The sequence below is a fragment of the Arabidopsis thaliana genome, chromosome 4 (assembly GCF_000001735.4).
Source record: "Arabidopsis thaliana chromosome 4, partial sequence".
Lineage (NCBI taxonomy): Eukaryota > Viridiplantae > Streptophyta > Magnoliopsida > Brassicales > Brassicaceae > Arabidopsis > Arabidopsis thaliana.
This window is the reverse complement of record NC_003075.7, coordinates 6257192-6281803: the sequence shown is the minus strand read 5'-3', so window position 1 is coordinate 6281803 and position 24612 is coordinate 6257192. Positions and strand designations below refer to the sequence as shown.

The window sequence follows — 24612 nt, the reverse complement described above, 5'->3', positions numbered from 1 at the left end:
GAATTTCCCAAGCGAATTGTGAACACATTATCGTTCCATATACATAAAAGAATTGGATAAAGAAGCAGCCATTACAAACTTGTTGAATACCGCCTACTGATACGCCGCCGTTTTGCGATAGCAAAGAGAAAAGGTAAAATCAGTCTGATCGATATATGAAAAATCTAACTTTCAAATATGTAGTATATATATCATCAATATTACACCAAAGCTACTATAAAATGGATCTGATAGTACATTGATTTATACACAAAAACTAGATCATAACGCGTGCTATACAACACGGACATTAATATTTTGTATAAATTAAATTGTATACTTTTGTTTGAATTACATAAGAAATTGTATAGTATAAAAGTTATGCCATAATATTATTTACTGTTTTTACTATTTGCATATAATGTTGCATTGGATTGATTTTGTTTAAAAATGTTGTTTTTATAATAAATATAATATATGTAGTTTTAAGTAAATGTGTAAAATTTGTATACAAGTTGTTTTGGTAAGAAACATGTTTTCTTTGTATTAGAGGATCTAATTTTTGGCCTAACTTAGAATTAGTCTTTGTATACTATTTTTGTTATATTTGTGGACCTAATTAAGGCCTATATTAGATTATCTTTGATATGGGTGACGAAAAAACGGATCCGATAACCAACCCAATACCCGAACCAAAAAATTGGGTTAGGGCGGGTTAAATTTTTAGGAAAATTCCTTATTGGATAGAGTTTTAGTAAACCCGTGGATATCCGATTGGCCCGGAAATTACCCGTTACCCAAAAAGAGTATTCAAAAACCCAAACATTAATTTAATATCCAAAATATTAATTATATTTAATCGTAATATTATCTAATTATCTAAGATTATAATTATAAATCTAAATATGTCAATTAAATTTGGACCTAAATATCCAAAACAACTAAACTATTCAAAAATTATTTATTATGTTTGTCAAAATTTAGTAAAATATATTCAGATATAATTAAATTTATTAAAACTTAACAAATTTAAAAGTTTTTTTTGTTTGGAGATGCGCTATCTACATACAAATTTACCGTTTCTATTTTTTTGGGTATTTTTAGGGTCTGAAACTTTTTATCCAAACTGACCCAAACCCAACTGGATCAGACCCGAACCAGAACCGAATATTTATAATTATTCTATTGGGTAGTAAATCATATACCCATTAATCCCAAACCCGAACGGGTTCTACCCGAACTCGAATGGGTTACTCATATGCCCAATATTCTCTGATTTAATTATCTAAAAACTCTTTAAAAAAAACATATGTTTTACTAACTACTTTTTATTCAAAAAAATTTAGTGTTTAAAAAAACATATTATTTAGTGTTTAAAATTATACACTTGTATTTTGATTGTTAATTTTAGAGTTTCACATGTAGTATACCATCTTGTATTAATATCGATTTAGGGCCTGACTGTTTTAAACGCAGCGGGTGCGGTTGCGGTTGCGGGAGTTTGCGGAAACGGGCGGTTGCGGTTTCAAGCGTTATCAAGCGTTTTGAAAATTCCTTATTGGGTAGAGTTTTAGTAAACCCGTGGATATCCGATTGGCCCGGAAATTACCCGTTACCCAAAAAGAGTATTCAAAAACCCAAACATTAATTTAACATCCAAAATATTAATTATATTTAATCGTAATATTATCTAATTATCTAAGATTATAATTATAAATCTAAATATGTCAATTAAATTTGGACCTAAATATCCAAAACAACTAAACTATTGAATGAATAAACAACGATGCTATGAAATAGTTAAAGAATTACACTAGCTAATGAATGAATAAAAGGATAGATGATAGTTATGTTTGATTCTTGATTTTGATTTTCATCGAATGCCATAATTGAGATAATAAGGTTACAATATATTGATTAAGGTTTTCTGATAAAAATAAGATATATAAAAGATTAGATTATTTTAATTATAGTGATTAGAATTTGGGTGGAAGCCACCATTATTTAATTTAATTAAAAAAATATTATTTTTTTAACCTAACCGCTACCGCCCGCAACCGCAAACGCTTGCGGGAAGGAGCTTTTGAAAACGGGCGATTTCGAGCGGTCCAAAGCGATGTCTAGCGGTTTCTATGATTGGTGTCAATCGCTAACAATCGCTACCAATCGCAAACGCTGCGTTTGCGGGTGGTAAAGGGAGAACCAATCAAGCCCTTAAACCCGTCAATTCTAGGATTTTCCAGCTTCTATTAAATATTGAATCACATCATACACATAAAAAAAATCTAATATGTTATTAATTATTGTAGTATATAAGATTAAAAATTTTTAAAATAATATGTATGAAATTGAATATAAATATTCAAATTATGACCCAATACTCAGTAGAAAATTTTCTTAAATCTATTTTTGATCCGTTATAATATTTTTTATGTATTGAACAGTTTATATTCGTTTTTAAAAATTCAAATTATGGTATATGCGAAGCAACTCTAATTATTTTTTTATAACGATGATATTATTTTTTCGCAAAAATAGAATCATATAAAGATGAGAGGTGAACTATAATAATTAATAAAAAATTAATATAAAATTTAGATATCAAATCTAATTTGTTGATTTTGATTGGTTACTTTTTTGGAAATTAATAATGTATTTCGTTTTTTAATTAAATTAGTATTTAACTTAAATTTTTAAAGAGATGAATTAATTTACTCTTTAAATTTTATTTCTAATGGCATACTTATGTAATTACTTACAAAGGTTATATTTAAAATGTACTTCCCAAATAATATAGTAGGATATCCCAATGATATTTAGACAAAGAAAAATAAAAAAACAGGTCAATCTTGCTTGCGAGTATTTGGGGAAGGAGTTTTGAGAGACAAACCAAGATCTCTGCAAGACTCTTCATTAGGCTGCAAGCTTCCAAGTAAAGAACCAAAAGCTGTTCTTGAAGCTTAAATGTGGCAAATGTTCTTGTGGGGTAATAAAATCTAATAATATGCATTAATTATAGAACCACTATGCTGCATAGGAATTCACTTTATATATGCATCTTAGGTGGTAAATAATCTTTTATGCCACTTATCATATGGCAACTCGTAATGATCCACCATTTTTATTTTATGCCAAAATGCTTCAACTTTATCTTCCAAAATGAATGTAACACTGTCAGATTTTCCTTTATGTTGTCTTTTATGTTCTACTGATTTAGCTGAATTATGCGCATCTCTTACGTATTTGTCTAATTATTGAAATGAAAATGAACAACTGAAAAAAAGATTCTAAACTCGTAACAAAAGTAGGCAAGTTGAATTAGGAAAATCTCATGACTATCGTGGTGGAAATTGGTTCTTAGCTCTTCACATCAATAACGAATATTCCACTTTATAAGAGGCAACTAGCCTCTTCAACAACGTAAAAAGAAAGAAAGAATAAAAGACCATACAAAAAGCAGTTCATGACCATAATATTTTTGGTCTGATTTTATTTAGCTGTGAGAAAAAAAAATGCCAGCTTCATATATCTGGACGAGCCTGTCTAAGCAGTACCTTCCTTCAAATAAGCGATGAGATCGGCACGATCTTGCGGTTTTTTCAGTCCAGGAAACACCATTTTTGTTCCAGGGATGTACTGTAACAAGCAAAGAAATTCCACACCAATTCAATCAAATTGAGATCTTATCTCTTCATAATTGCTCAAAAAGAAACAAGCGACCCAAAAGTGTGAAGAAAGGAGTCAGTATTAGCCAAACAGCATTTTCTTGACAGACAATATTATGTTTCGATATTCTAGAATATGCAATATAATAAATTGGAACACTGTTGAGATGATGATGCACACACAGGTTATGATGCACCAGCTTAAAGAGTGAAAGATGAATCATAAGATTTGTGGAAAATTCCACAAATCAGCTCAATAAAGAGACAATAGACAAGAGTGAAGGAAAGACTCAAGTATTAACCAAAACAAATGTTGCTAATTGCTTGATATTCTTGAACATGCAATAGAAAACAAATGGCACAACATTGAGATGTTGCACTTATTAGTGTACCATTTTGAAAGATGATGTCCAATTTCACAAATATGGAGATTTTTGCACCAAACCGAAATGAACAAACAAATTGTGTTTCTAGATCAACCTAACAATACTTAAGAAGGTATAAAGACTCATAATTCCTTTTGCAACAAATATTCTAAAACTAAAGACCACTAATCCACAAATTAGCTTATGAACAATCAAGAACCTTAATCACCAGACTCTATGATCGAAGTCCATTAAAGATTAAAGAGCAATCAAATACCTTCTTAGGATTCAACAAGTAATCGTAAAGAGTCTTCTCCTCCCAATTCACAGCCATGCTTTTGTTAGCAGCAGAGTAAGAATATCCTGGAGTTGTTCCAGATTGTCTTCCAAACAATCCATTCAAATTCGGTCCTGAATTCATAACAAAATTCCAAAATTCAAAATAAAGACATACGGATCCTAAACAAACACAAACGAAGATCAATACGAGAAAACGAAACGCATGTGGTAGATCCAGATTCGAACAAAGCGTAACCAAATAAAATCAAACGATGATGATACAGAATATTGTGGATCTAAGAGAGAATCAGAGGAACAGACCTTGTTTGTGACCGGCACCTTTCTCGACGGTGTGACACTGAGCGCACTTGGTTCTGAAGATCTTTTCACCGGCTTTGGGGTTTCCGGGAGGTGCTTCGTCGAACGACGCCATTGAAGAAGCAACAAGGAAGAAATATCAACGGTGGCTTTTTGACGGTTTCTGATTTTTTTTTGAAATGACCTTTTTTATGAGAAGTGAGAAAAAGAAGGTTCGAGGAGGCAGAAGAAAAATAGAGGTGGCGTGAGAGATACACAGGCCATACGTTTTGTTCTGGGTACACGTGGCGTCTAAATAGTGGTTTATTTTGAGTCGGTTGACTATTTATTTCTGTTTTTTTTTATTATTTTATAAAACTCGGTTTAGGAAGTGGGCTTACAAATGGGCTCAGAAAGTAAATATTCGGGCCTAAAATTCACATATTTGTTTTTTTTTATTTTTATTTTTTACAACCTTTATATTTATAACCCAAAAATATTTTCTTGACTACTATATATAGTTTTTTATTTAATGAAATATTATTTTTAGTGAAAAATAGTAAAAAAACAAAAAAGGTAGTTTTGCAAATCTCCCAAAGTAAAAGGTAATTTTAAGACGGGTTTTATTTACATTCCAACTTTCATTTTCACAGCTTTAATTTTCAAATTTCGTTGTAAACTCACTTCTCAAATAGTAATATTTAGAAGTTAACCAATTAATTAAAGAGGTATGCCAAAAGTGTTAAAAATAAAATACATATATACACACATGAAAATATGCAAGTCCATTCTTTTTTTTTCATTTATGGAAATCTATATTTGTCATTCTTTTAATTGTTTAAAAAGTTTAGTGAAACATTCAACTCACGATTGATAAATTTTCATGTTCTAGAAGTTTTATACACACCAAAGATATTATTATTTTCATATATGATATATCCAAATGTAATTCAAGTAAAAATGATTAAAAGTTTTATAAGTAAAATGAGTAACAAACTAACAATGACTCAACTATTTTTCAGGTAAAAAAAAGGAAAAATTAATAATCCTTATTTAACTCTAAAACTTTAGAGAAATTTGCAAAAATACCATTTTTCTCCTAATTATCTTTTTGTCCACTTTTACTCTTGGGCAGTTCGTTTTATTTCTTCTGCAAAATCTGTATCATCTTTGGATCCGAAAATATTGGAATATCATCACGATTTTAGAAATGAAATCAATTACTTCTTTAAGCAGACATGGATATTTTACTTTTGTCAGTTGCAGAACTCCATAGTTAAAGTTTGAAAGTGTTCTCGTCAATGATAAAACTTCAAATTCAACTTCAAAATAATTTGTATTTTGCATTATAGTTATCATATTGTTTAGTTCATAAAAGCTTATATATATAACTATAAAACATACATTAAATAAATATTATAAGCAAATTGATTAATAAATAAAACATTACATTACAATATAAAATTACATATAAATAATAATAATAAACTCACAAATTAAGTCACAACTTCCAAATAGAATACAAAAACACTGAATAAACTTGTGCATCATATGTACTCTCTAACATCACAATCTCTATAAATGTTTTCATTTCAAATCAATTTAAGTAGAGATGAGGGTGAATTAAATTTCATCACATTGTCCGAAAGTAATAAACCACATGTTAATATTTTGTTTTCATCAAATGAATAAATTCTTAATCTACTAATAAAAGTGCAGCAACTAAGGGAAAGAGCTATGAGATAGCTCAACAACATATGCAAAATCTAGCAAAATAAAAATAAAAATTAATGAGTTTATTCAGTTTGAACTACTAAGAATGATACCCAAAAACAAAATTCAAAAAAAAAAAAAAAAACATTCGATCACATCAAATTTGTATATATATAATACTTTGGTGACCTTTGTATTGTTGTAGTATTTTATTTCTTGTAACATTTATGTGTTCATGTAACTTTATTTCTTTTATTACTACATTTTGTATTAAATTTGTTTAATATAATATTGTTATGTGAAGAAAAAAAATATGTAGGATTTCTTTTCTATTAATACTTTAAATTTATTTTGTTTATTTAATTTTATATGTATAAAATTAAATTTATAAGGATATATGTGAAATAGTTATGAAATCTAAAATTAGGAATTAAATTGATAAACAATAAGATTAGTAAACTTATTTGTTTGATGTATAAGTAAGTGTAGGCGCTGAAATGCAAAAAAAAAAAAAAGAAGTTATTTTTGGGAGTCAAGTTTAAAGTTTTGAAGTTATTTTTCTAGTACAAAAAAAATTCATATTTGAAAATAAAGAGTAATTTTGAAGATGTCCTAACTCGTTTTGGCTCTTTTTCTCGATTATAATCATATATATGAAGTTGGCCAACTCTCTCCATATGAATGACACATCATCACACAAGAAAAATGACATGTGTCATTTTATATTTTTTAAATTAAAAATTAAATAAGCAACTTAATTGTATCATCAATCCTACTCTTAATTGATTTTTTCTAAATAAAAATAAATAAATAAATAAAAAATTATGTTAAAAATTAAGCACTACTTTTATTATACTCTTTTTATTTTAATAATTTTTTATTATCAATAATTACTACTCTATAATGACTAAAATTATAGTCTTTATAGTACTAATTGCCCAACTTTCATATATATAATTTTATTTTGAGTCTTTGATGACATTGACATTCAAGTTTGTTCAAATATTAAACCTTTAAGACATTAGAGCTACCAAATAATTTAATACACGATCATTTCTTTTATATGGATATATATATGCAATGATAGAAGATCTAAAAGTATTGATTTAAATAATATTTTAACTTTTGCTTTCTTTTTATTCTTTTCATATGAATACTCTTGAAATCTTATTAGTTTATATCAATTCTATACATTTAATCATGAGTGTATAACAATGTTGTTGGAATACTATATTAGAAGAATACATAAAAAAAAAAATAGTTTATATATATATATATATATATTCAAGTTAGACCGTTTTCAAATCATCCAAGACACGATCATATTTCTAATGATAGAATATTCAAAAGTGTTGACTTAAATGACATTCAATTTTTGCTATATTTTTATTTCTTCATTTGAATACTCTTGAGATCTTGTTCAGTTGATGTCAATTCAAACTTTAATCATAAGTCTATCACAATTTGTTGCAGTACATAAAACAAGGAATTAATTTATTTATAATCGAGTTAGACAAATTTTAAACCATACAATTAACATAGTTACACATAAATTGTATCAAAATATCATATATTGTTGTTATATGTATTTATGATAGTGAAAAAATATTAAATCTTATAAATAATCAGCTTTATACATGAAAATATATAAATTGATATTTTGAGTTACAAATGAATTCAACCATAAAAATTGTAATTACATATTATAGATCTAATTTTATTAACAATACAATAATAAATAAAGAATAAACATAAATTAGCAAAAAAATAAAACTCATCTAATTTTTTAAAAAGTTAAACCAAATCAATTTTAGTTTTACTATCTCTTTATTCAGTTTGATAATAATCCTTTTTTATCCTTTTTTCATGAGACTAATTTTTGATAACAATCAGTCAGCTTAACATTGAAAGTCCGAGCATAAATGGCTAATGGGATAATCATGGAAAAAAATTTAAAAAAGTTAAATCAAATCAAATTTATTTACTAGGTTTAGTTAGGTTTGTAGGATTAAGATTTTGGGACTAAAATATAGTTTAACACCCCTAATTATAACGTTTACAACATTATTTAAGGTTTGATACAAGAAAAAGAGAGATGTGAGGGTGTTTAGTTAGGTGAGAAACTCTGGACCGACCAAGTGGTCGATTCAAGTCTGTGCAAAGCCGACAAAAGGGGCAAATCTGTCATTCACTCTGTTTTCAACCTGAGATTCACCAGAAACAAAAACATACGGCGGAGTAAAAAACAAAGGCGACGGAGATACCAAGAAAAAAAAAATACAGAGGAGGAAAAGAAGCACATTGTCGCCGTCTCTTTAACTTCCTTCATCAATCTCCGTCTCGTGAATCTCTGTTTCTTTGATCTGTAATTGCGAATTCGTCGTTTCCCAATTTTGAAATTGTTGTAATGTCGGCGGTCTCGTGCTCCACGGCGAGTTCTAGCGGAGGATGTGCATTTAGGTTTCGATCAAAGACATCAATCCATTCTCCTAATTTCATCAGAATTGGGACAAATTCTCAGGTTTTGAGATTTTCCTTCTCTCTGTTTCAATCTCTCTAGCATCAACAAGTATAAAGTTCCTAACTTTAACTTTTTACGCTACTTGAAGAGTGACAGATTCTGTAATCATCGTTTGGAATTGGTACATGGAACTCGTAAAGTGAAAGGAGCATCTGTACGTATGGCATTAGTTGAGGAGAGACAATCAACGAGCAAAGATGTTGCTGAGCCTCCTCGGGTCCTGGTACATAAAGTTTGAGACTTGAACACATTTTGATGTGAATTCATGGACTTTGATGATTGATTATATCTTGTGCCATTGTTTTGCAGGCGTATGATCTTGTTCAAGGAGCACTTGTAAGTTATCTGAGAGCCAGTCTGTTTTATATTTCTTCACTGGAGTGTTTAATCTTTGTGTGTGAAGGAAAAAGTATTGAACTTGATAACATAAGTTTGAGAGATTATCTGTTTTTCAGATTGATTGTGGACTGAAATGATTTATACATACGCAGGTGAAATGGAGATGGAAGGATGACAAATCTGTTCCAGATACACCTACTGCTGTTCTCCTACACGGAATTTTAGGGAGCGGGAAAAACTGGGGTCAGTGTTGTGTGGTTCCTTGTAAATTGCTTCAAGTTTGGCTTATACTTAATTTCTTCAATATTATAAAAGGAACTATGAAACCAGTAAAGTCATTCCTGAATCTCTTCATGTGCCTGTTAGTGGCAAGCAAAAAGATCATCGATCTTTTTGAATCGCTGAATTGTTCGAAAGGGATTGTTAATGCCTTCTCAGTGTTTTTAGTTTTGTTTCTCTTTTGTTCAAACTTTACGGTTTAGCTGTATAGTGTGGAAAGATCTCTAGCTAATCATAATACCCTTATTTTCCTTCTTGGGTCTTGCTACTCTAGGCACTTTTGCTCGTAGATTGGCTCATGAATTCCCAACGTGGCAGGTATTTGTTTATCCAGATGCACACTTATTGGCTTGCAAATAACTAATCTTCTCCTCTTAATTCAATCTTCATAGTTTCTATTGGTAGACCTGCGTTGCCATGGGGATTCAACATCTCTCAAGAAGAGAGGTCCACACTCGGTTGCTACTACTGCTTCTGATGTTCTAAAACTTGTAAGTTTCTTTCTCAAGCAACACAGTACTGGATTATTCATGGTAGGTGACTTTTCTGATACCATTTTTCTCTATTCTGCCATTCTTAGGTTGGTCAGTTGAGGTTAACACCTCGGGTCCTTGTTGGTCATAGCTTTGGGGGGAAAGGTGACTTGACGTCTATATGAAATTGCTTCATCGAGATTATTTGCTCAGACGTGATAACATTCCTGATGAGTCTTTTCTATGATCTTTGTAGTTGTATTAAGCATGGTAGAGCAAGCAGCTAAGCCTCTTCCACGACCAGTCCGAGTAAGTGTTTATCCGATGTCTATATCGCAATGTTGGTAGGGTTTATGTTAAGGCCCCTAAATTATACCCAATTTAGGCTTGGGTATTGGATGCTACTCCTGGTAAAGTTCGTGCAGGAGGAGATGGAGAAGATCATCCACGAGAGCTTATATCATTTCTACGTAAATTGCCAAAAGTGGTAAGCTAATTGAACATGCATGTACAAATATTACAAGAATGAATTTTGCTGGACATTACAAGAAGAGTGTTATTGATTTATTGCAATAAGCAGTTTGAACCACCTACATGTTCTTAGAAGTCAGAAGAACCAAAGGATCTAGACAGTTTAAGCTTATGAACATCTTTTCTGTTTGGTTTAAAAGGTCTTGTCAAAGCGCGAGGTTCTTAAAGCTCTTATAAATGAAGGGTTTTCCAATGATGTCGCACAGGTACAATAATAACCATTTGCTCAGTAGTTTCTATCAGATTTTAACTAGCTTTAAGACCGTATGTTTGATTCTGCTGACACTTGTCGAGTTGCACAATCTTGATGTATGTGAGCATATTTCTTGTGCAGTGGGTCATTACCAATCTCAGACCTACTGGACCATCAGCTTCTAGCTTCTCGTGGACATTTGACCTAGACGGGATCGCTGAACTTTACCAGTCTTACGAAGAGACAAATCTATGGTAATCTTCTAACCTCCCTGTGTTTAGTGGAACAAACTTGTATGAGCTCTTACCTAATTATACGCAAACTTGCTTCTACAAAATAAAGGAACTTTGTTGAGAATCTTCCAAGAGGAGTACATGTGAATTTTCTGAAAGCGGAAAGAAGCTTGCACCGTTGGGCCCTAGAAGACCTTCAGCGAATCCACGCCGCTGAAGAGCTAGCCTCTGAAGAAGGCGGTGGTGTAGAAATGCATGTCTTGGAAGATGCCGGTCATTGGGTAAATTAAACTAACTACGCATCTGCTTCTACATTGCTTCATCTTTGTTATTCTATTACTGAACCCGTAAACCAGTATTCCGGTTGTGTCCGTTCAGGTTCACACGGATAACCCGGATGGTCTCTTCAGGATCTTGTCATCTTCTTTCCAGGTTCTCAGAGCCTAGAGGTGCTGAACGGTCTTGGTTCGGCTCTTTTTCTGTGTAATACTTGTGGAGAAGTTAGGTCTAAAAACAGTTGACAGATACAATATCATATACATCAACACTGTGTCCGTGTAATGTTCTGTGTGACATAAGTAATTCAGAAGTAACATCATATGGCTGTATCATCCGGTATTATTCTTGACTCGATGTCCTTTACATTGCTTTTCTTTTTTTGTGGTTCACTTGGTCAGAGAAAGTTCTAAAGCTCAAGTTCACTCTACACTCTACACACCAAACCGACCTCACCTCTTGTTCCTCCATCCAGTTTTTATTACAACTCTTGGATATTAAACTGTGAAAACCGAGGTGGGCTCGCAGGATACCGAGGTGGGCTTGCAGGATACCGTGGTGGGCTTGCGGTATAATGAGGTGGGCTTGCGGTATACCTAGGTGGGCTTGCAGGAACTCGAGGTGGTCCTCCTTCAAGCATAAGTTTCATTTGTGAAGAGGATTCATCCACAGGCATACCTGACCCGACCCCAACAAGGGAGCTTCTACGTGTACCCTCAGTAGACAGTAACAACTTGAATGTCCATCTCAGTACATTCGGTGTGAAGACTCGATAGAGGAGAAAGACATCGTACCAGTTTGGAAACTTCACATATGCATCTCCCCTACAAGCTCCTGCCACAATCATCTTTGCAAATTCCTCTAGCGGTCCACCATTTGCAGGTACCTACAGATAATGTAAGTAAGTCTTTGGGAATTTTTTAGTTAATGCAATCATATTTATGGTTGTAAAAGTTTTACTTCTCTCTCTTCCTTCCATTGCATCTCAGCACCTTCTTCTAGCATGAACTTTCCTCCACTCATCTCACTGCCAATCCACCCGTGAGTCGCGATAGTTATACCAACGTCTCCATTTAGCTCGAAACGCAGCGTCTCATAGAAGTTGACTAATGCTGCTTTTGCAGCCTACACAAAGAGAATTAACGTTATGTATGCTCTTACGAGATAGAAGAAAGTAGGAGCGGTAAACATTTGAAGTACTAACAGAATAAAGACTCATCCGTGGTAGAGGCAACCAGTTTTCAACCGATGCATTCACGACTATTCGGCCATTCGTCTGGTGAAGGTATGGCAACGCTACGTATGTCGGATAAACATTCCCCCAGAAGTTTATGTCCTACTCAAGAATCTCAAACTTTAGTATCGTTGCCATTGAAATGTGATCAAATCACGATACAAACACCGAAGATACACATACCAGCAAATGTGGAAACACAGTCGTGTCACTCACTTCCTCAAAGTAAAAAGTGTGTCCAAGACTCGCTGTATTCACTAGATGATCCACTGCATCGAATTCATCATCAAGCACAAACAACATTTTCGTTAAAACCAAAAATATTGCTTGACCTACAAGTTAACCTATCCTTCGCATTTTATGTGGTAATGGCGAGAAAGTAGTGTACCGCGGCCGTAATAGTTGACGGCTTGGGTGATAAAACGGCGGCAGTCATCTTCTTTGATGACATCAGCAGCGATGATGATCACATGGTTGGCTCCAATCTGTTTAGCCTTATTACTCACAACTCTCAGTCTCTGCTCTCTCCTCGCCACCAACACCAAATTCGCTCCTCTTTTTGCATATTCATATGCTATTTGCTGCGTTCCATTTCATTACCAAGATCATCAGCATCCATGCAAAATTGAGAAACTCATGATAAACATAATCTCACTTAACCTATGATCGGCCTTTGACAACATATGTATTATGACCTCCCTCTCCAAAAACATATTTGCTAACCAAGTTATTCATCGATTTGTTTGTAATTAAGAATTTTAACAAAGCAACACCATATATTTTGAAAATACAATAACCATTTTGTAGGAATTAATATGGTTTTAAAGAAAATAATTTTGCAGGAGAGTAAGTAGTTTTATTCTTAATTTTAGTACCTCTCCAATGGCCGATGAAGCTCCGGTGATGACAACTACTTTATCTTCCATATTTTCGGTGGCGAAATAAGAGTTGTAAGCCCGTTCGGAGAAGCTAATGAAAGACAGTAATGGCCATGCAAAGGCCATCACCACCATGGTCGCTGGAGGCGCCACCAGGTTCATCACCGAGTTCAATAGATCCACCATTTTTCTCTTCACTTTCGAAAATAACAAGAGATGTTTAGTGAGGCTATAGAAACGAAGAAGAAAGATAGGAGGAATGCAGTTAAATTAAAATGGAGTTTTTTTCTTTGTTGAGAATATGAAAATATTAATATTTGTGGGGCGGATTTTGACGTATAGTGATGGATGGTGAACAACATGGCTGCATGCAGACTGAGGTACAGAGCCACGTGCTTGTTCCTTTGAGTTTTAGATAAGATAAAACCGTGAAGCTCATGTTCCGGTTTAATCCGGGTTGGCTGTTTTGCATCTGGTTGACTGGTTCAATAAGTTCGTGCTACGTACACATGCTCCATTTGAAATAAAGATTCGGTTATTGGTTTCTTGGTCTTATAAGTGTAACCCACCAAAAGTATTTAACAATTTTTCCTGTAACGTTTTTAATATATGTTTCCTTGGTCTTAGTCGGATATTGATTTATGCATACGTACAAGCTCCATTTGAACCTCACTTTTAGTGGGTCTATGGGCGGCCATAAGTAAGACCTAGTTTATACTTAATTAGTTAATGTTGGTTCTCTCTACTGTTAATCTTTACTTAACAAGAAACTTTGATCAGACAGATCATAGGTTATAATAATTCTCTTAAAATGTTGCAAACAAGAGACTATCCCAAGGCCGTGCTTAATGTGATACAAAATAAGGCATGAGCTTCTGAAATCTGGACCCAATCAGTACATATATGAGTTTTGAAATGATCATTGCTACAACAAAAGGTTTTAGAAGTTCTTATTATTTTTATTTTGTTTCAAGGATTAAGTTTTATGGTGTTTGATTTGAAATCAATGCATGATTTCTATAGACAAAGAGATCATGAGCTTCTAGAAGATATAGATACATTATGAAGGTGTTTTTCTTTTTCTATTTTGCAAGAGTCTCTCACTTCACAAGATATCCTTTTGAAAATTTCCACCTCGTAGTTTATAACTAGTTGATATTTTAAAAAAAAAGAATCATATAACTAGTTGATATCAATGTCGTTATGCAGTCTCTTATCATTGTGCAACATACATTTATTTTCTAATAATCTACTCGACGATGTCGAGGACAATGTAGATACTTTGTGGGAGACTTGAACTTAGAAGAGTCTTTGGGATAAATGTTCTTGCAGGTAGATGAAAATATATCAAGTGGGACCCACGATCTCCGACAAAACATCCTACGTGGGTCATTGTCGTAACAACAACAAACAAAACAACTTCATTTTCGACCGTTGGATCAAATCTTCACTTCATGCAAATTCGTTAGTCTGTTTCCTAACATTTCAAAAATAGAAAAAGATGAGATATTGTGAGTTGTCTTCTTCCGGAGAATCTAGGGCTTCTCCATAATTTCCGGCGACACAAAAACCAAATCCCATCTCTCCTGATTCCTAAAGAAATTTCCATATCAGAATTAACTACATTCTGTTCGTCATTTTTCTCTTTCCGCATTTTCCGTTATCGACGAACAGAATTTGCTGCAACGTTTTTTCTATCTTGCAGTGAGATAACGGAAAAAAAAACACAGAGGATTTCTGAAATTTCTCTTGTTTCTTGAATCACAAGTCTTCTCTTCTCTGATTTTTAATCTCTCTTATTGTATTTTGGTGTTTAGCTTTCTGAATTTTGCTATTGCTTTGCCTCCAAAGTCTTTTTAATTCTCTCCTTCCTCTGCTTCTTAGTTCTTTCTCTCATCATCTCTCTCGTTTCTTGAACCACAAGTCTTCTTTTCTCTGCCTCCAAAGTCTTTAATCCTCATTGTTTCTAGGTTTTAAAAGATCTTCTTCCTATTCATTTGGGATCATATAAGATCAAAAGATCCCTGACACATAACATTTGAAGAGAATTGCATTAATTTTCTTAGAGGAGGAGCAAAATCTGATCGTCCTCCTCTGTGTCTTTAGCTAATAAACCTGAGATTCCTGAGTTTTATGCTTAGGAATCATTCAGGATAAGATTTGTTCTTGATGCGAAAAAAATCGTGAAACGGTCTTTGAGTATTATGGGCTGCATTTGCTCAAAAGGAACTGCAGAAGAAGAAGTTAGTGACCAACATGAGAAACCAAAAGAGAATTGGAACAAAACGTCCTCAGTTCAATTGATTGCTCCTGTAACTTCCAAGAAAGATGAGTTTTCACATAAATCCGTTGATGGAAGCTCTGGTGGACGTAAAGCTGATGGTTTAGCACATAAACCATCCGCTAGAGCTAGTGGATTGATTGTTCCTGTAGATGATAGTGACGGTAAAACAGTAATTGTAGAGAGACCTACAAGGTGTCACAGGAGATGGCCAACTGCAGATATTGGAACAGGAGGAGGAGGATTCAATATTTTTCCACCGAGTAATATTCCCACAAGTGTTCCACATAGCCCTGAGGCCGAGCTTATTGCAGCTGGATGGCCTTCTTGGTTAACTTCTGTTGCAGGTGAAGCCATCAAAGGTTGGGTTCCACGACGAGCAGAGTCTTTTGAGAAGCTGGACAAAGTTAGTTCCTTATACTCTCTTTGTTACTATTTTTAATGTTTCTTGATTGCTATAACGTTTCTATTGTGTTGTCTCTTTTAACAGATTGGACAAGGGACTTACAGTAGCGTGTACAGAGCCCGGGATCTTGAGACCGGTAAAATGGTAGCAATGAAGAAGGTCAGGTTCGTTAATATGGATCCGGAAAGCGTGAGATTCATGGCTAGAGAAATCAACATCTTGCGGAAACTAGACCATCCAAACGTTATGAAGCTTGAATGTCTTGTGACCTCTAAACTCTCTGGTAGCTTGTACCTTGTGTTTGAGTACATGGAGCATGATCTTTCCGGTCTCGCTCTTAGACCCGGTGTAAAATTTACTGAATCTCAGGTACGTTCAAGGGTTTGATTATAGTGAAAAAGGTAACAGAGAAATCTTGGACTAATAGGGAGACAAATCTTGTTTCTTGTTGCTTCTTGCAGATCAAATGTTACATGAAACAATTGCTTAGCGGGCTTGAGCACTGCCACAGCCGTGGAATCCTCCACCGCGACATTAAGGGTCCAAATCTCTTGGTAAACAATGATGGAGTCCTCAAGATTGGAGATTTTGGTCTGGCGAATATCTATCATCCAGAACAAGATCAACCTTTGACGAGCCGTGTAGTAACCTTGTGGTACAGAGCCCCTGAGCTTCTACTGGGAGCTACAGAATATGGTCCAGGGATAGATTTGTGGAGTGTTGGTTGCATTCTCACAGAACTGTTTTTAGGGAAACCAATCATGCCGGGAAGAACAGAGGTGAGTTACATGTAGATTCATCAGACAATCAGTTCTTTGAATCCATTAAGCACAAATTATTGATATCTTTGAGAATGTCTCTTAGGTGGAGCAAATGCATAAGATCTTCAAGTTTTGTGGTTCACCAAGTGATGATTACTGGCAAAAGACAAAGCTACCACTTGCAACAAGTTTCAAGCCGCAACAACCTTATAAACGTGTCCTTCTAGAGACTTTCAAGAACTTACCACCTTCTGCTCTAGCTCTTGTTGACAAACTTCTATCCTTAGAACCAGCGAAGCGTGGCACGGCTTCTTCGACACTAAGTAGCAAGGTAGCTTTATATTTCTTCAACTAGCAGTTCCTGATTCACCTCCTCAATGCAAACTCAATTCTTTCTTCTTCTTTTGTTCTCTAGTTCTTCACTATGGAACCACTCCCTTGTAATGTATCAAGTTTGCCAAAGTATCCTCCAAGCAAGGAACTTGATGCAAAGGTCCGTGATGAAGAAGCAAGAAGGTATGTGATAAAAACTCCTTATACAAGTATTATTGCACCAAAATGATTCATGTGAATTCCTAAACACAAGTTCTATATAAATTCAGGAAAAAGTCTGAAACGGTGAAGGGTCGTGGACCTGAATCTGTGAGACGAGGTTCGAGAGACTTCAAGAGTACTGCTACAACACCAGAGTTCGTTGCTTCAGGGCAGTCAAAAGACACAATCACCACCAAGAGATTCAATCCTCAGGAAGACAGTAGAACAGGCTTGAGAGGCGACAGAGATCAGAAAGGCTTTTCTCATACCAATTCAATGATTCATCCAAGCATAACAGCAACATGGAGTAAAAATGAGAGCTGTAGGAACAATGTAGTTGAGCTAAAGGCTACTCGATCAAGCAATGTGCCCATGACTGGGAGATACTTGTCTCCTTCACATAAAGAAGATGTAGCCGTACAAACCACAACGGTAATATATAAAAGATATTAGCAATACACTTTTTTCCTATTAGATTACATGGATCCTAAGATGTTCTTTTTTTCGTGTGGTTTCAGACATACGTACGCAAGAAGAACAGAATGCATTGTTCGGGACCATTGATGCCTCCTGGTGGAAACATTGAGGACATATTGAAAGACCATGAGAGACAAATCCAAGAAGCTGTAAGGAAATCACGGCTTGAGAAATCTGCTACAAGGAAAAATAACAAAACATGTGTAAAGTGAAAGAAGACATGGATGAAACCTTGCTAACATCGAAACAAGAAAAAAGATTACCTGAACTGGAAGAACGAAGATCGAAGATGGTATCATCGGCTCTGCTATTCGATTCTGCGGTGAAATAGACATTAGTCTTACACAATGTTAAGCAAGCCAAAGCCACAGTTATGTTCGTGGTAGTAAGATCTGTTAGTACTATGTGGTTCTTGTACATGGAAATTTCAGTTTTCTCTGTCTGACCAGCATTACATGTGGTTTGAGGAAGGAAACAAGTGTGCATATTTAGCAATCGTGTTTAGTTGTGCAACTTAATATGTAGCTAGAAGATTCTACAGTCATTAACCTCTATACAAACAAGCCAACTAAATAAGCTAACAGTGACACACCTAAGTGATCAATCAAAAGCAACATGTCTTGTACATAATAAAACCCATCAAAGGTTTTTAACCCTTAAGGCTGCAATGTCGTCAATATTCTTCACTACCTCTATAACCGAAGAAGGCGACCCAAAACAAGAAATTTCACACGAAGAGCCAACAGAACCATCGAAAACTAAAGTTCAAACTCGAATGGGGACTGAAGAAAGTGAAACTATTGTGAGAGAGAAGAAGAAGGACATATTTACGTGTTTTGCCCTTCTTTATAACGGACTTTATTTGTATCTTGTCGAATATCTGAGGGTAAATATGTCATTGACATCGAGAACTCGTCGACTGTGTTGTTTCGAGTCAAGCCAAGCGCCAAACTTTTGGAACTTTGGTGAATCGATTGTTCTCCTTTCTTCGATATCGAATTAGGGTTTCTGTAGAATCCAGTTTTTGATAGGAACAATGTCAATTTCGGTGGTTGATAGCAGTCTCTGCCATCCGACTGCGTCGTTTCCGTCATCCATGGTTCATTCTAATCGATTCTCGAAGAGAATATCAGGGAACGGGAATTGGGTTCGCGAAAGGAGAAGACTTTATGTGAAATCGAGTAACTCAGAAGGTAAAAAGGAGGAAGCAGCACAGAAATCGAGCAGTAATAATACATCTAGCTTCTTGTCTTTTCTCTGTCCATTGCTTAAAGTTTTCTCTGTAAGTGCTTCTTTCTTTCGCAATTTTGAGTTTTTGATTGGCTCTTGTTACTTGAAACTTTATGCTGTTGTGTTCTCATCAAGTGTGTATTGTTCATTTTTGTGTTCGATGTTGTTTCTCTAATATTTCTCAGCTGTTGTTTCCAGGGAGGTGATCCTTCTCAACAGCGGAATCATGCTCTCGAGGTTAGTCCTGTTTTTAATTCATGGAGTTGTTTTCTCATTTAGTCAAATAATTATGTTCATGTTTTGCAACACTTATGTTTTTGGGCGTAATCTCTAAAACAAGGCTCTGCAGCCAAATGTGTATCAACAAGTCAATTAGATAACTCAGAGAAAAAAAAAACATTGAATAAGATTTGACATGAGCCTAATGGGGTTTGACTGTTGTGGAAGTGTTTAGGTTTTAGTTTACTGGTTCTATAAAGCTTGTTTGGATATTAGCATTGTAAACCGTTTCATGGTCCCTTAGACTTAGCAGAAGGGTTGTGAGGGAGGATGACGTTTTCTGAACTTTCTTAGAGCCGTTTATAGAATATTGTTTTACTGATTTGTTACAATTGGTTACGTGACTAAGAGCTCTTAATTTCTTTTGATTTATCTTATGGTTGGCATGAATACAGGTTGCAACTTCTTCATTGGCATCTGTTGCAAGACTTCCATGGGGATCTCGAGTATCAACTGGGAGTATAGATAACCAGGATGTCTCTTCTAATCCGCCTTTGCGATTGCAGCTTTTTGAATTTGGTATGTTTTGTTAGTGCCATGTAAACAAAGAGCATTAGTGGAAAGCTAATTTTACATTTGTGAGAGTTTTCTTGGTTTTTGGATAACAGAGGCATGTCCCTTTTGTCGGAGAGTGCGGGAAGCCATGACTGAGCTAGACCTTTCAGTAGAAGTAAGAACCGAATCATATTTTCCAGAGAGATGGCTCATTAAGCAATATACAAAGTTTATCCTGACATTTGTTGGTGACTTGTTGTTCAGGTTTATCCTTGTCCTAAAGGATCTATAAGACACAGAGAACTGGTTAGAAGATCTGGCGGAAAAGAGATGTAATTTTACGTTCTTGTTCTGTCAATTGGTTTCGTTTTCATCATTCCATAGCAGTTTTTGTTTTCCTTCTGTCGTCAGTCTTTAAACTTCTGAGAATGAAAATCTGCAGGTTTCCATTTCTCGTCGACCCGAATACTGAAACTTTAATGTATGAGAGTGGTGAGTCGTAAGTTCCATCATCAATACCTGATTGTCGTTTTTCTCTGGATATCTTTTCATCGGTTCTTTTCTCTCTTTGAATTTAGGTGACATCGTAAAGTACCTATTTAAACAATATGGAAATGGAAGAGGCCCTTCCACAGGACTTCTGGAAAGGTGAGCATTCTCAGAATCTGGTATACTTGGTCAAACTATCTGGGATGTGTAGTCTCCAGCTCCTAGCGTGAATAAGTTTTAATTGTATCACTGACTTCATTAGAATTGTCCAGCACCTTGTTCACTGGATGGATGCCAACTCTTCTCCGAGCAGGTAGAGGCATGTCATTGTGGGATAAGGCTTCAACAGATCTGCCACCTAAAATGCTCGAGCTCTTCTCTTACGAAAACAACCCGGTACTATGCTTTTTTCCTTTCTTGTATCCAAGACTCTTCTCGAGAATTTAAATCTATGCATTGTTATTATGGAGTAAATAATTCACTATTAGTGCTCATATCATCTTTCCTATTCCGGAGAAAACTTTGGTGACACTTTGGTGACCAACGGTTTTGATTCCTCTTTTCCTTCCCAGTATTCACGGTTGGTGCGTGAAGCACTGTGTGAGCTGGAGCTTCCCTATGTATTACACAACATTGGAGAAGGGTCCACACGGATGAAATCACTTCTAAATGCTTCAGGATCCAATAAGGTCCATTTTCTCGTCCGCTCTTTGTCTATATCAGAATCTACAATCTTACAAATCACTTATCAAAAGGCTGCAACTGCTGATGCTCAATATAATTTACAGGTTCCATTCTTGGTTGATCCAAACACCGGTGTCCAATTAGGTGATTACGAGAAGATTCTGGCTTACCTCTTCAAGACATATTCTTCAGCAGCATTTGCATAGTCCATAGAACCTATACATCATTATTCCCAAGGTACAAGCTTTTGAGTCCACATGTTTTAACAATACTGAGAAACTGGTTGACATGGAAGTTACATACATGGTCAAAATCTGAACTTTTGAATATATGATGAGTCGGTAGGTATCGCAAGTTGATAAAAATTACTGGCATGTTCCCAGATCTTTAGATAGAAAGTTAGATCTGAAATGTATGGAAGTTTTCTAAAAGACTCAACTTATTACATATGACAATGCAGGATCTGGATGCATAGATACAAGGCCCTTTCTCTTAAAACTTGTGATGTATATAATTGTGGTAAATATTGTATATCAAGACAAAACACATGTCTTTTTTTTTTGTGTTTTGGTATAAGAATCTTCTCTTTCAAGCATCAGTTTGATAACAAAGCCTCCCCCACTACGTTTCACATCGTTCCAATCATTCATTGCAGACATTATAATAATATACAACAGATCCACCAACTTCTGGTTCAACAGCAACCTTAGTCGCCGTCATGTCATCCTCAACTTCCAGAATCATTCTCTCTTTAAGGATGCATCTATTCACCCACAAGACTATCTCTCACCATCTTCACCATTGTCAAAACATATCGAAAACGCTAAAACCGAGAGAGAAAGGAAAACATGAGGAATAAATCCCAATCATTCATCAGCTCAAAGCTTATATTCATTTGTTGCTCAATCTTGGTGTTGTTCATTCTCTTCTTGAAAAGAGCAAGCTTCTCTTCCAATTCAACCGCAACCATTCGAGACGAATATCACCAGAAATCGAAGTGCCCATCAACCCCACAACAATGCACCAAATTGCCCACTTCTCTATCCGACGCATTGGTTCACTATGTCACCTCAGAGATCACACCACAACAAACGTTTGATGAAGTCTCAGTCTCAAAGAGAGTCTTGGACAAGAAGTCTCCTTGTAACTTCCTCGTCTTTGGCTTAGGACACGATAGCTTGATGTGGGCATCTCTCAATCACGGTGGACGCACTTGTAAGCTTTTCATAACAACAGATCTATAAAGATTAATCATATCTCTGTTTTTCATTTATAAAGTTACTTCTTACATTGCTAGTGTTCCTCGAGGAAGATGAAGCTTGGATTGAGACAGTAACTAAGAAATTCCCAAACTTGGAATCCTACCACGTCGTATACGACACAAAAGTGAAAGATTCCAACAAGCTTATGGAGCTAAAGAGAACAGAGGATTGCAAAGCCGTGTCTGATCCTAGAGATTCCAAATGTGCTCTGTCTCTCAAGGGTTTTCCAGCTGACGTGTACGAGACGCAATGGGATGTGATAATGGTCGATGCTCCCACTGGTTACCACGATGAAGCTCCAGGGAGGATGAGCGCTATTTACACTGCGGGTTTATTGGCTCGTAACCGTTATGACGGTGGGGAGACTGATGTTTTCGTTCACGATATTAACCGGCCGGTGGAGGACGAGTTCTCGGTGGCGTTCTTGTGTGGAGGGTACATGAAAGAGCAGCAAGGAAGACTTAGGCATTTCAACATCCCTAGCCACCGGGCTAGCTTCGGTACACCGTTTTGTCCGGCGGATATCAGTCGCCGCTTTTGATATTGTACAATGAGAGAAAAGTGCAAAGAACAATAACAAGAAAACTTGGCAAAGGACTTTGAAGTTGCGGAAATGAGAATTCGATATTGATCTAGTTTATTCTATCAAATTAGTAAAACTTCAAATATACTTTTGCCATTTTATGTTTCGTATGATACAATTAATCAAGAAGAAAAGAGAGATATATTTTAATACATACGTTGTGTGTCAATCTTATGCCTTTAAGCATCAAGAAACTTGTTTCTCTAAAGCCTTTAATTATTGTGTTCATTAACCAAATGATGTGTCTCATCCTTTTCTCATATGAGAGATATATTCTTATTTTTAAGAACAGTGTCTCATGGAATTTTTCACAATATTTGTCTTTTAAGAATATCTAAAGATGTGCTGATGTGCAGTATCTTTTACTATGAGATATTCATTTCACTTTATCAAATAAATGATGGCAAAGAAGAAGAAAAATCAATACATTTGTACTTATCTTTGTTGGATGATTTTTCCGATTATTAATCATATCTCCAAGTAAATATTACGTTATACAATCTCAAATGGTAGAAACTCGTGTAGATAACTTGTTGTGGAGTCTATTATATAATTAATAATCTAGAGGATATACAACTAGATTATAAGAGAAAATATTGATGTGTTATTGCTTATAACACTACGTATCCTCACAAAAGATAATGATCTTCTTTTTATGACAGAATGCAAAAATAGTAACTCATATGAATTTACTATATATAGAAGATGAGCTAGTCTTAAGGCTTTAACTTATTAACATATGAGATGAGCAAAAAAAACTGAAATTGTGTTAGACCCCATCCCTCTAAATCTGAATTTAGGGAGAAACTTATTATAATAAAGAGAACATTCATTTCTTATATTTGCGTACACTTTTTATTTTTTCTTTTACTCCTACAAGACAACCTATTTATTTCTATCATTTAAGATGAAGAAACTCTTTTTATTCACGTTTATTGTTTTAACCATCTTCACCATTTTTGTGACAGGTTTGTGTTATTATTTAGATACATTTCAAAATATTACATATAGTTGTTCTAAAAGTTATAAATTTGAATACCATCTTATATCTTCAAGATATCAATTGAACTATATGTTATATAGAATTTGATCGTGCCCTAATTATGTTTCTCCTTTCTATTCCATAAATTGTGGACTTCATGATATACCTAGAAAAATTGAGCTTAATTACATCTACGAAACAGATTCTCAATTATTTTTTTCATAATATATAGTTGTTCTATATATATATTTTGGTAATTTCTATCATTTATAAGTATATATATATATATACAATGAATTATTGTGATATAAATTGATTTTACTGATTTCAATGTTCTTACTTGCTTTTTTATTTCACCAACAACATTCTCTTCTTTTTTTTTCGTGTCCCATATATATTAGTGTGTTAAGATACAATTTATAAATTTAATGGTTTATAGCTATAAATTAAATTTAGATGATTGTTTAAAATTCTCTCAGTATAGTTGTCTTTAATACAATGTTGTGGTTTTGTTAAAAATAATCAATGATTTTCTTAAGAAAATATTTGTTATTTCAAACATTTACATACACGCATGAGATATATGCTAGTATTCTTTTTTTCCATTTTCATTTCAAAAAACTGATATTTATTTTTCATATCTATAAATAACAGAAGTGGCGCCAGAAAAATTAACTACATGTTCTAGGTTGATACCTAAAAAACCTGGAAAATGTGTTAACGAAGATTGTGATCGTATGTGTAACAAAAAGTGGCCAGGAAAGTAGTGGTGTATGCTTTGGGCCAGGCTTCCCAGCAACAAATCCTACAAACTGCATGTGTAGTGTATGCGGCAGAGACAGACGTCCTCCTTAATTGTTTTTTTTTAGCTAATAAAACTTATATTATATTATA

The 24612-nt window shown here is 34.5% G+C and overlaps 6 protein-coding genes, 1 long non-coding RNA gene and 1 pseudogene across 11 annotated transcripts; 6 read left to right on the top strand and 2 right to left on the bottom strand.

Annotated features, from left to right (window-relative positions):
• Positions 1-3181: 3181 nt before the first annotated feature.
• On the bottom strand, positions 3182-4856 carry CYTC-2 (cytochrome c-2). Its single transcript, NM_117072.4, has 3 exons — positions 4610-4856; positions 4287-4420; positions 3182-3615 (listed from the first exon to the last, which is right to left on the bottom strand). Exons 1-3 carry the CDS (start codon positions 4719-4721, stop codon positions 3523-3525), a joined length of 339 nt encoding a protein of 112 aa, NP_192742.1. The 5' UTR covers positions 4722-4856; the 3' UTR covers positions 3182-3522.
• Positions 4857-8361: 3505 nt separating this feature from the next.
• On the top strand, positions 8362-11563 carry AT4G10030 (alpha/beta-Hydrolases superfamily protein). Its single transcript, NM_117071.6, has 13 exons — positions 8362-8819; positions 8908-9042; positions 9129-9155; positions 9311-9401; positions 9712-9755; positions 9830-9928; positions 10018-10075; positions 10167-10219; positions 10296-10397; positions 10582-10647; positions 10776-10888; positions 10977-11148; positions 11246-11563. Exons 1-13 carry the CDS (start codon positions 8706-8708, stop codon positions 11312-11314), a joined length of 1143 nt encoding a protein of 380 aa, NP_192741.1. The 5' UTR covers positions 8362-8705; the 3' UTR covers positions 11315-11563.
• Positions 11370-13531, bottom strand: HSD5 (hydroxysteroid dehydrogenase 5). Its single transcript, NM_117070.5, has 6 exons — positions 13253-13531; positions 12766-12958; positions 12561-12646; positions 12348-12479; positions 12104-12268; positions 11370-12029 (listed from the first exon to the last, which is right to left on the bottom strand). The coding sequence occupies exons 1-6, from the start codon at positions 13439-13441 to the stop codon at positions 11625-11627; spliced, it is 1170 nt and encodes a 389-aa protein (NP_192740.1). The 5' UTR covers positions 13442-13531; the 3' UTR covers positions 11370-11624.
• Positions 11608-12725, top strand: AT4G05755. Of its 2 annotated transcripts, none has more exons than NR_141905.1 (2): positions 11608-12025; positions 12133-12725. It is a non-coding gene; the product is annotated as an other RNA (long non-coding RNA). The 2 variants fall into 2 exon arrangements; NR_141906.1 differs by having other exon boundaries at positions 11703-12040; positions 12133-12159.
• Positions 13532-14865: 1334 nt separating the features above from the next.
• Positions 14866-18295, top strand: AT4G10010 (Protein kinase superfamily protein). 2 transcript variants are annotated; one of them, NM_001340648.1, is made up of 7 exons: positions 14866-15942; positions 16027-16311; positions 16404-16721; positions 16807-17034; positions 17119-17219; positions 17306-17669; positions 17756-18295. In NM_001340648.1, the coding sequence occupies exons 1-7, from the start codon at positions 15460-15462 to the stop codon at positions 17924-17926; spliced, it is 1950 nt and encodes a 649-aa protein (NP_001328367.1). In that variant the 5' UTR covers positions 14866-15459; the 3' UTR covers positions 17927-18295. The 2 variants fall into 2 exon arrangements, with proteins under 2 accessions (NP_001328367.1, NP_192739.2); NM_117069.2 differs by having other exon boundaries at positions 15559-15942; positions 17756-18207.
• A 327-nt stretch (positions 18296-18622) lies between these two features.
• AT4G10000 (Thioredoxin family protein) lies at positions 18623-21502 on the top strand. 2 transcript variants are annotated; one of them, NM_179022.4, is made up of 11 exons: positions 18623-18996; positions 19143-19181; positions 19619-19742; positions 19832-19893; positions 19983-20050; positions 20161-20210; positions 20297-20366; positions 20480-20603; positions 20780-20896; positions 20996-21128; positions 21352-21502. In NM_179022.4, exons 1-10 carry the CDS (start codon positions 18751-18753, stop codon positions 21095-21097), a joined length of 1002 nt encoding a protein of 333 aa, NP_849353.1. In that variant the 5' UTR covers positions 18623-18750; the 3' UTR covers positions 21098-21128; positions 21352-21502. The 2 variants fall into 2 exon arrangements, with proteins under 2 accessions (NP_849353.1, NP_567349.1); NM_117068.5 differs by having other exon boundaries at positions 18641-18996; positions 20996-21502.
• A 42-nt stretch (positions 21503-21544) lies between these two features.
• GXM2 (glucuronoxylan 4-O-methyltransferase-like protein (DUF579)) lies at positions 21545-22924 on the top strand. The gene is made up of 2 exons (NM_117067.4): positions 21545-22106; positions 22189-22924. The coding sequence occupies exons 1-2, from the start codon at positions 21740-21742 to the stop codon at positions 22692-22694; spliced, it is 873 nt and encodes a 290-aa protein (NP_192737.1). The 5' UTR covers positions 21545-21739; the 3' UTR covers positions 22695-22924.
• A 604-nt stretch (positions 22925-23528) lies between these two features.
• AT4G09987 lies at positions 23529-24566 on the top strand (annotated as a pseudogene). Its single transcript has 2 exons — positions 23529-23704; positions 24373-24566.
• The last annotated feature ends 46 nt before the right edge of the window (positions 24567-24612 follow it).

Bases quoted from the DNA above. Each gene is read 5' to 3' on its own strand.
- CYTC-2 (NM_117072.4), bottom strand. From the start codon at position 4,721: ATGGCGTCGTTCGACGAAGCACCTCCCGGAAACCCCAAAGCCGGTGAA. The intron at 4,421-4,609 runs GTCTGTTCCTCT...TTATGAATTCAG, and splicing joins AGGTGCCGGTCACAAACAAG to GACCGAATTTGAATGGATTG. The intron at 3,616-4,286 runs GTATTTGATTGC...TGCTTGTTACAG, and splicing joins ACTTGTTGAATCCTAAGAAG to TACATCCCTGGAACAAAAAT.
- AT4G10030 (NM_117071.6), top strand. From the start codon at position 8,706: ATGTCGGCGGTCTCGTGCTCCACGGCGAGTTCTAGCGGAGGATGTGCA. The intron at 9,402-9,711 runs GTCAGTGTTGTG...TTGCTACTCTAG, and splicing joins AGGGAGCGGGAAAAACTGGG to GCACTTTTGCTCGTAGATTG. The intron at 9,756-9,829 runs GTATTTGTTTAT...CAATCTTCATAG, and splicing joins ATGAATTCCCAACGTGGCAG to TTTCTATTGGTAGACCTGCG.
- HSD5 (NM_117070.5), bottom strand. From the start codon at position 13,441: ATGGTGGATCTATTGAACTCGGTGATGAACCTGGTGGCGCCTCCAGCG. The intron at 12,959-13,252 runs GTACTAAAATTA...AATGGAACGCAG, and splicing joins CTTCATCGGCCATTGGAGAG to CAAATAGCATATGAATATGC. The intron at 12,269-12,347 runs GTTAGTACTTCA...CTCTTTGTGTAG, and splicing joins CACGGATGAGTCTTTATTCT to GCTGCAAAAGCAGCATTAGT.
- AT4G10010 (NM_001340648.1), top strand. From the start codon at position 15,460: ATGGGCTGCATTTGCTCAAAAGGAACTGCAGAAGAAGAAGTTAGTGAC. The intron at 17,035-17,118 runs GTAGCTTTATAT...TTTGTTCTCTAG, and splicing joins CTTCGACACTAAGTAGCAAG to TTCTTCACTATGGAACCACT. The intron at 17,670-17,755 runs GTAATATATAAA...GTGTGGTTTCAG, and splicing joins TAGCCGTACAAACCACAACG to ACATACGTACGCAAGAAGAA.
- AT4G10000 (NM_179022.4), top strand. From the start codon at position 18,751: ATGTCAATTTCGGTGGTTGATAGCAGTCTCTGCCATCCGACTGCGTCG. The intron at 18,997-19,142 runs GTAAGTGCTTCT...TGTTGTTTCCAG, and splicing joins CATTGCTTAAAGTTTTCTCT to GGAGGTGATCCTTCTCAACA. The intron at 20,604-20,779 runs GTACTATGCTTT...TTTCCTTCCCAG, and splicing joins TCTCTTACGAAAACAACCCG to TATTCACGGTTGGTGCGTGA.
- GXM2 (NM_117067.4), top strand. From the start codon at position 21,740: ATGAGGAATAAATCCCAATCATTCATCAGCTCAAAGCTTATATTCATT. The intron at 22,107-22,188 runs GTAAGCTTTTCA...TTACATTGCTAG, and splicing joins CAATCACGGTGGACGCACTT to TGTTCCTCGAGGAAGATGAA.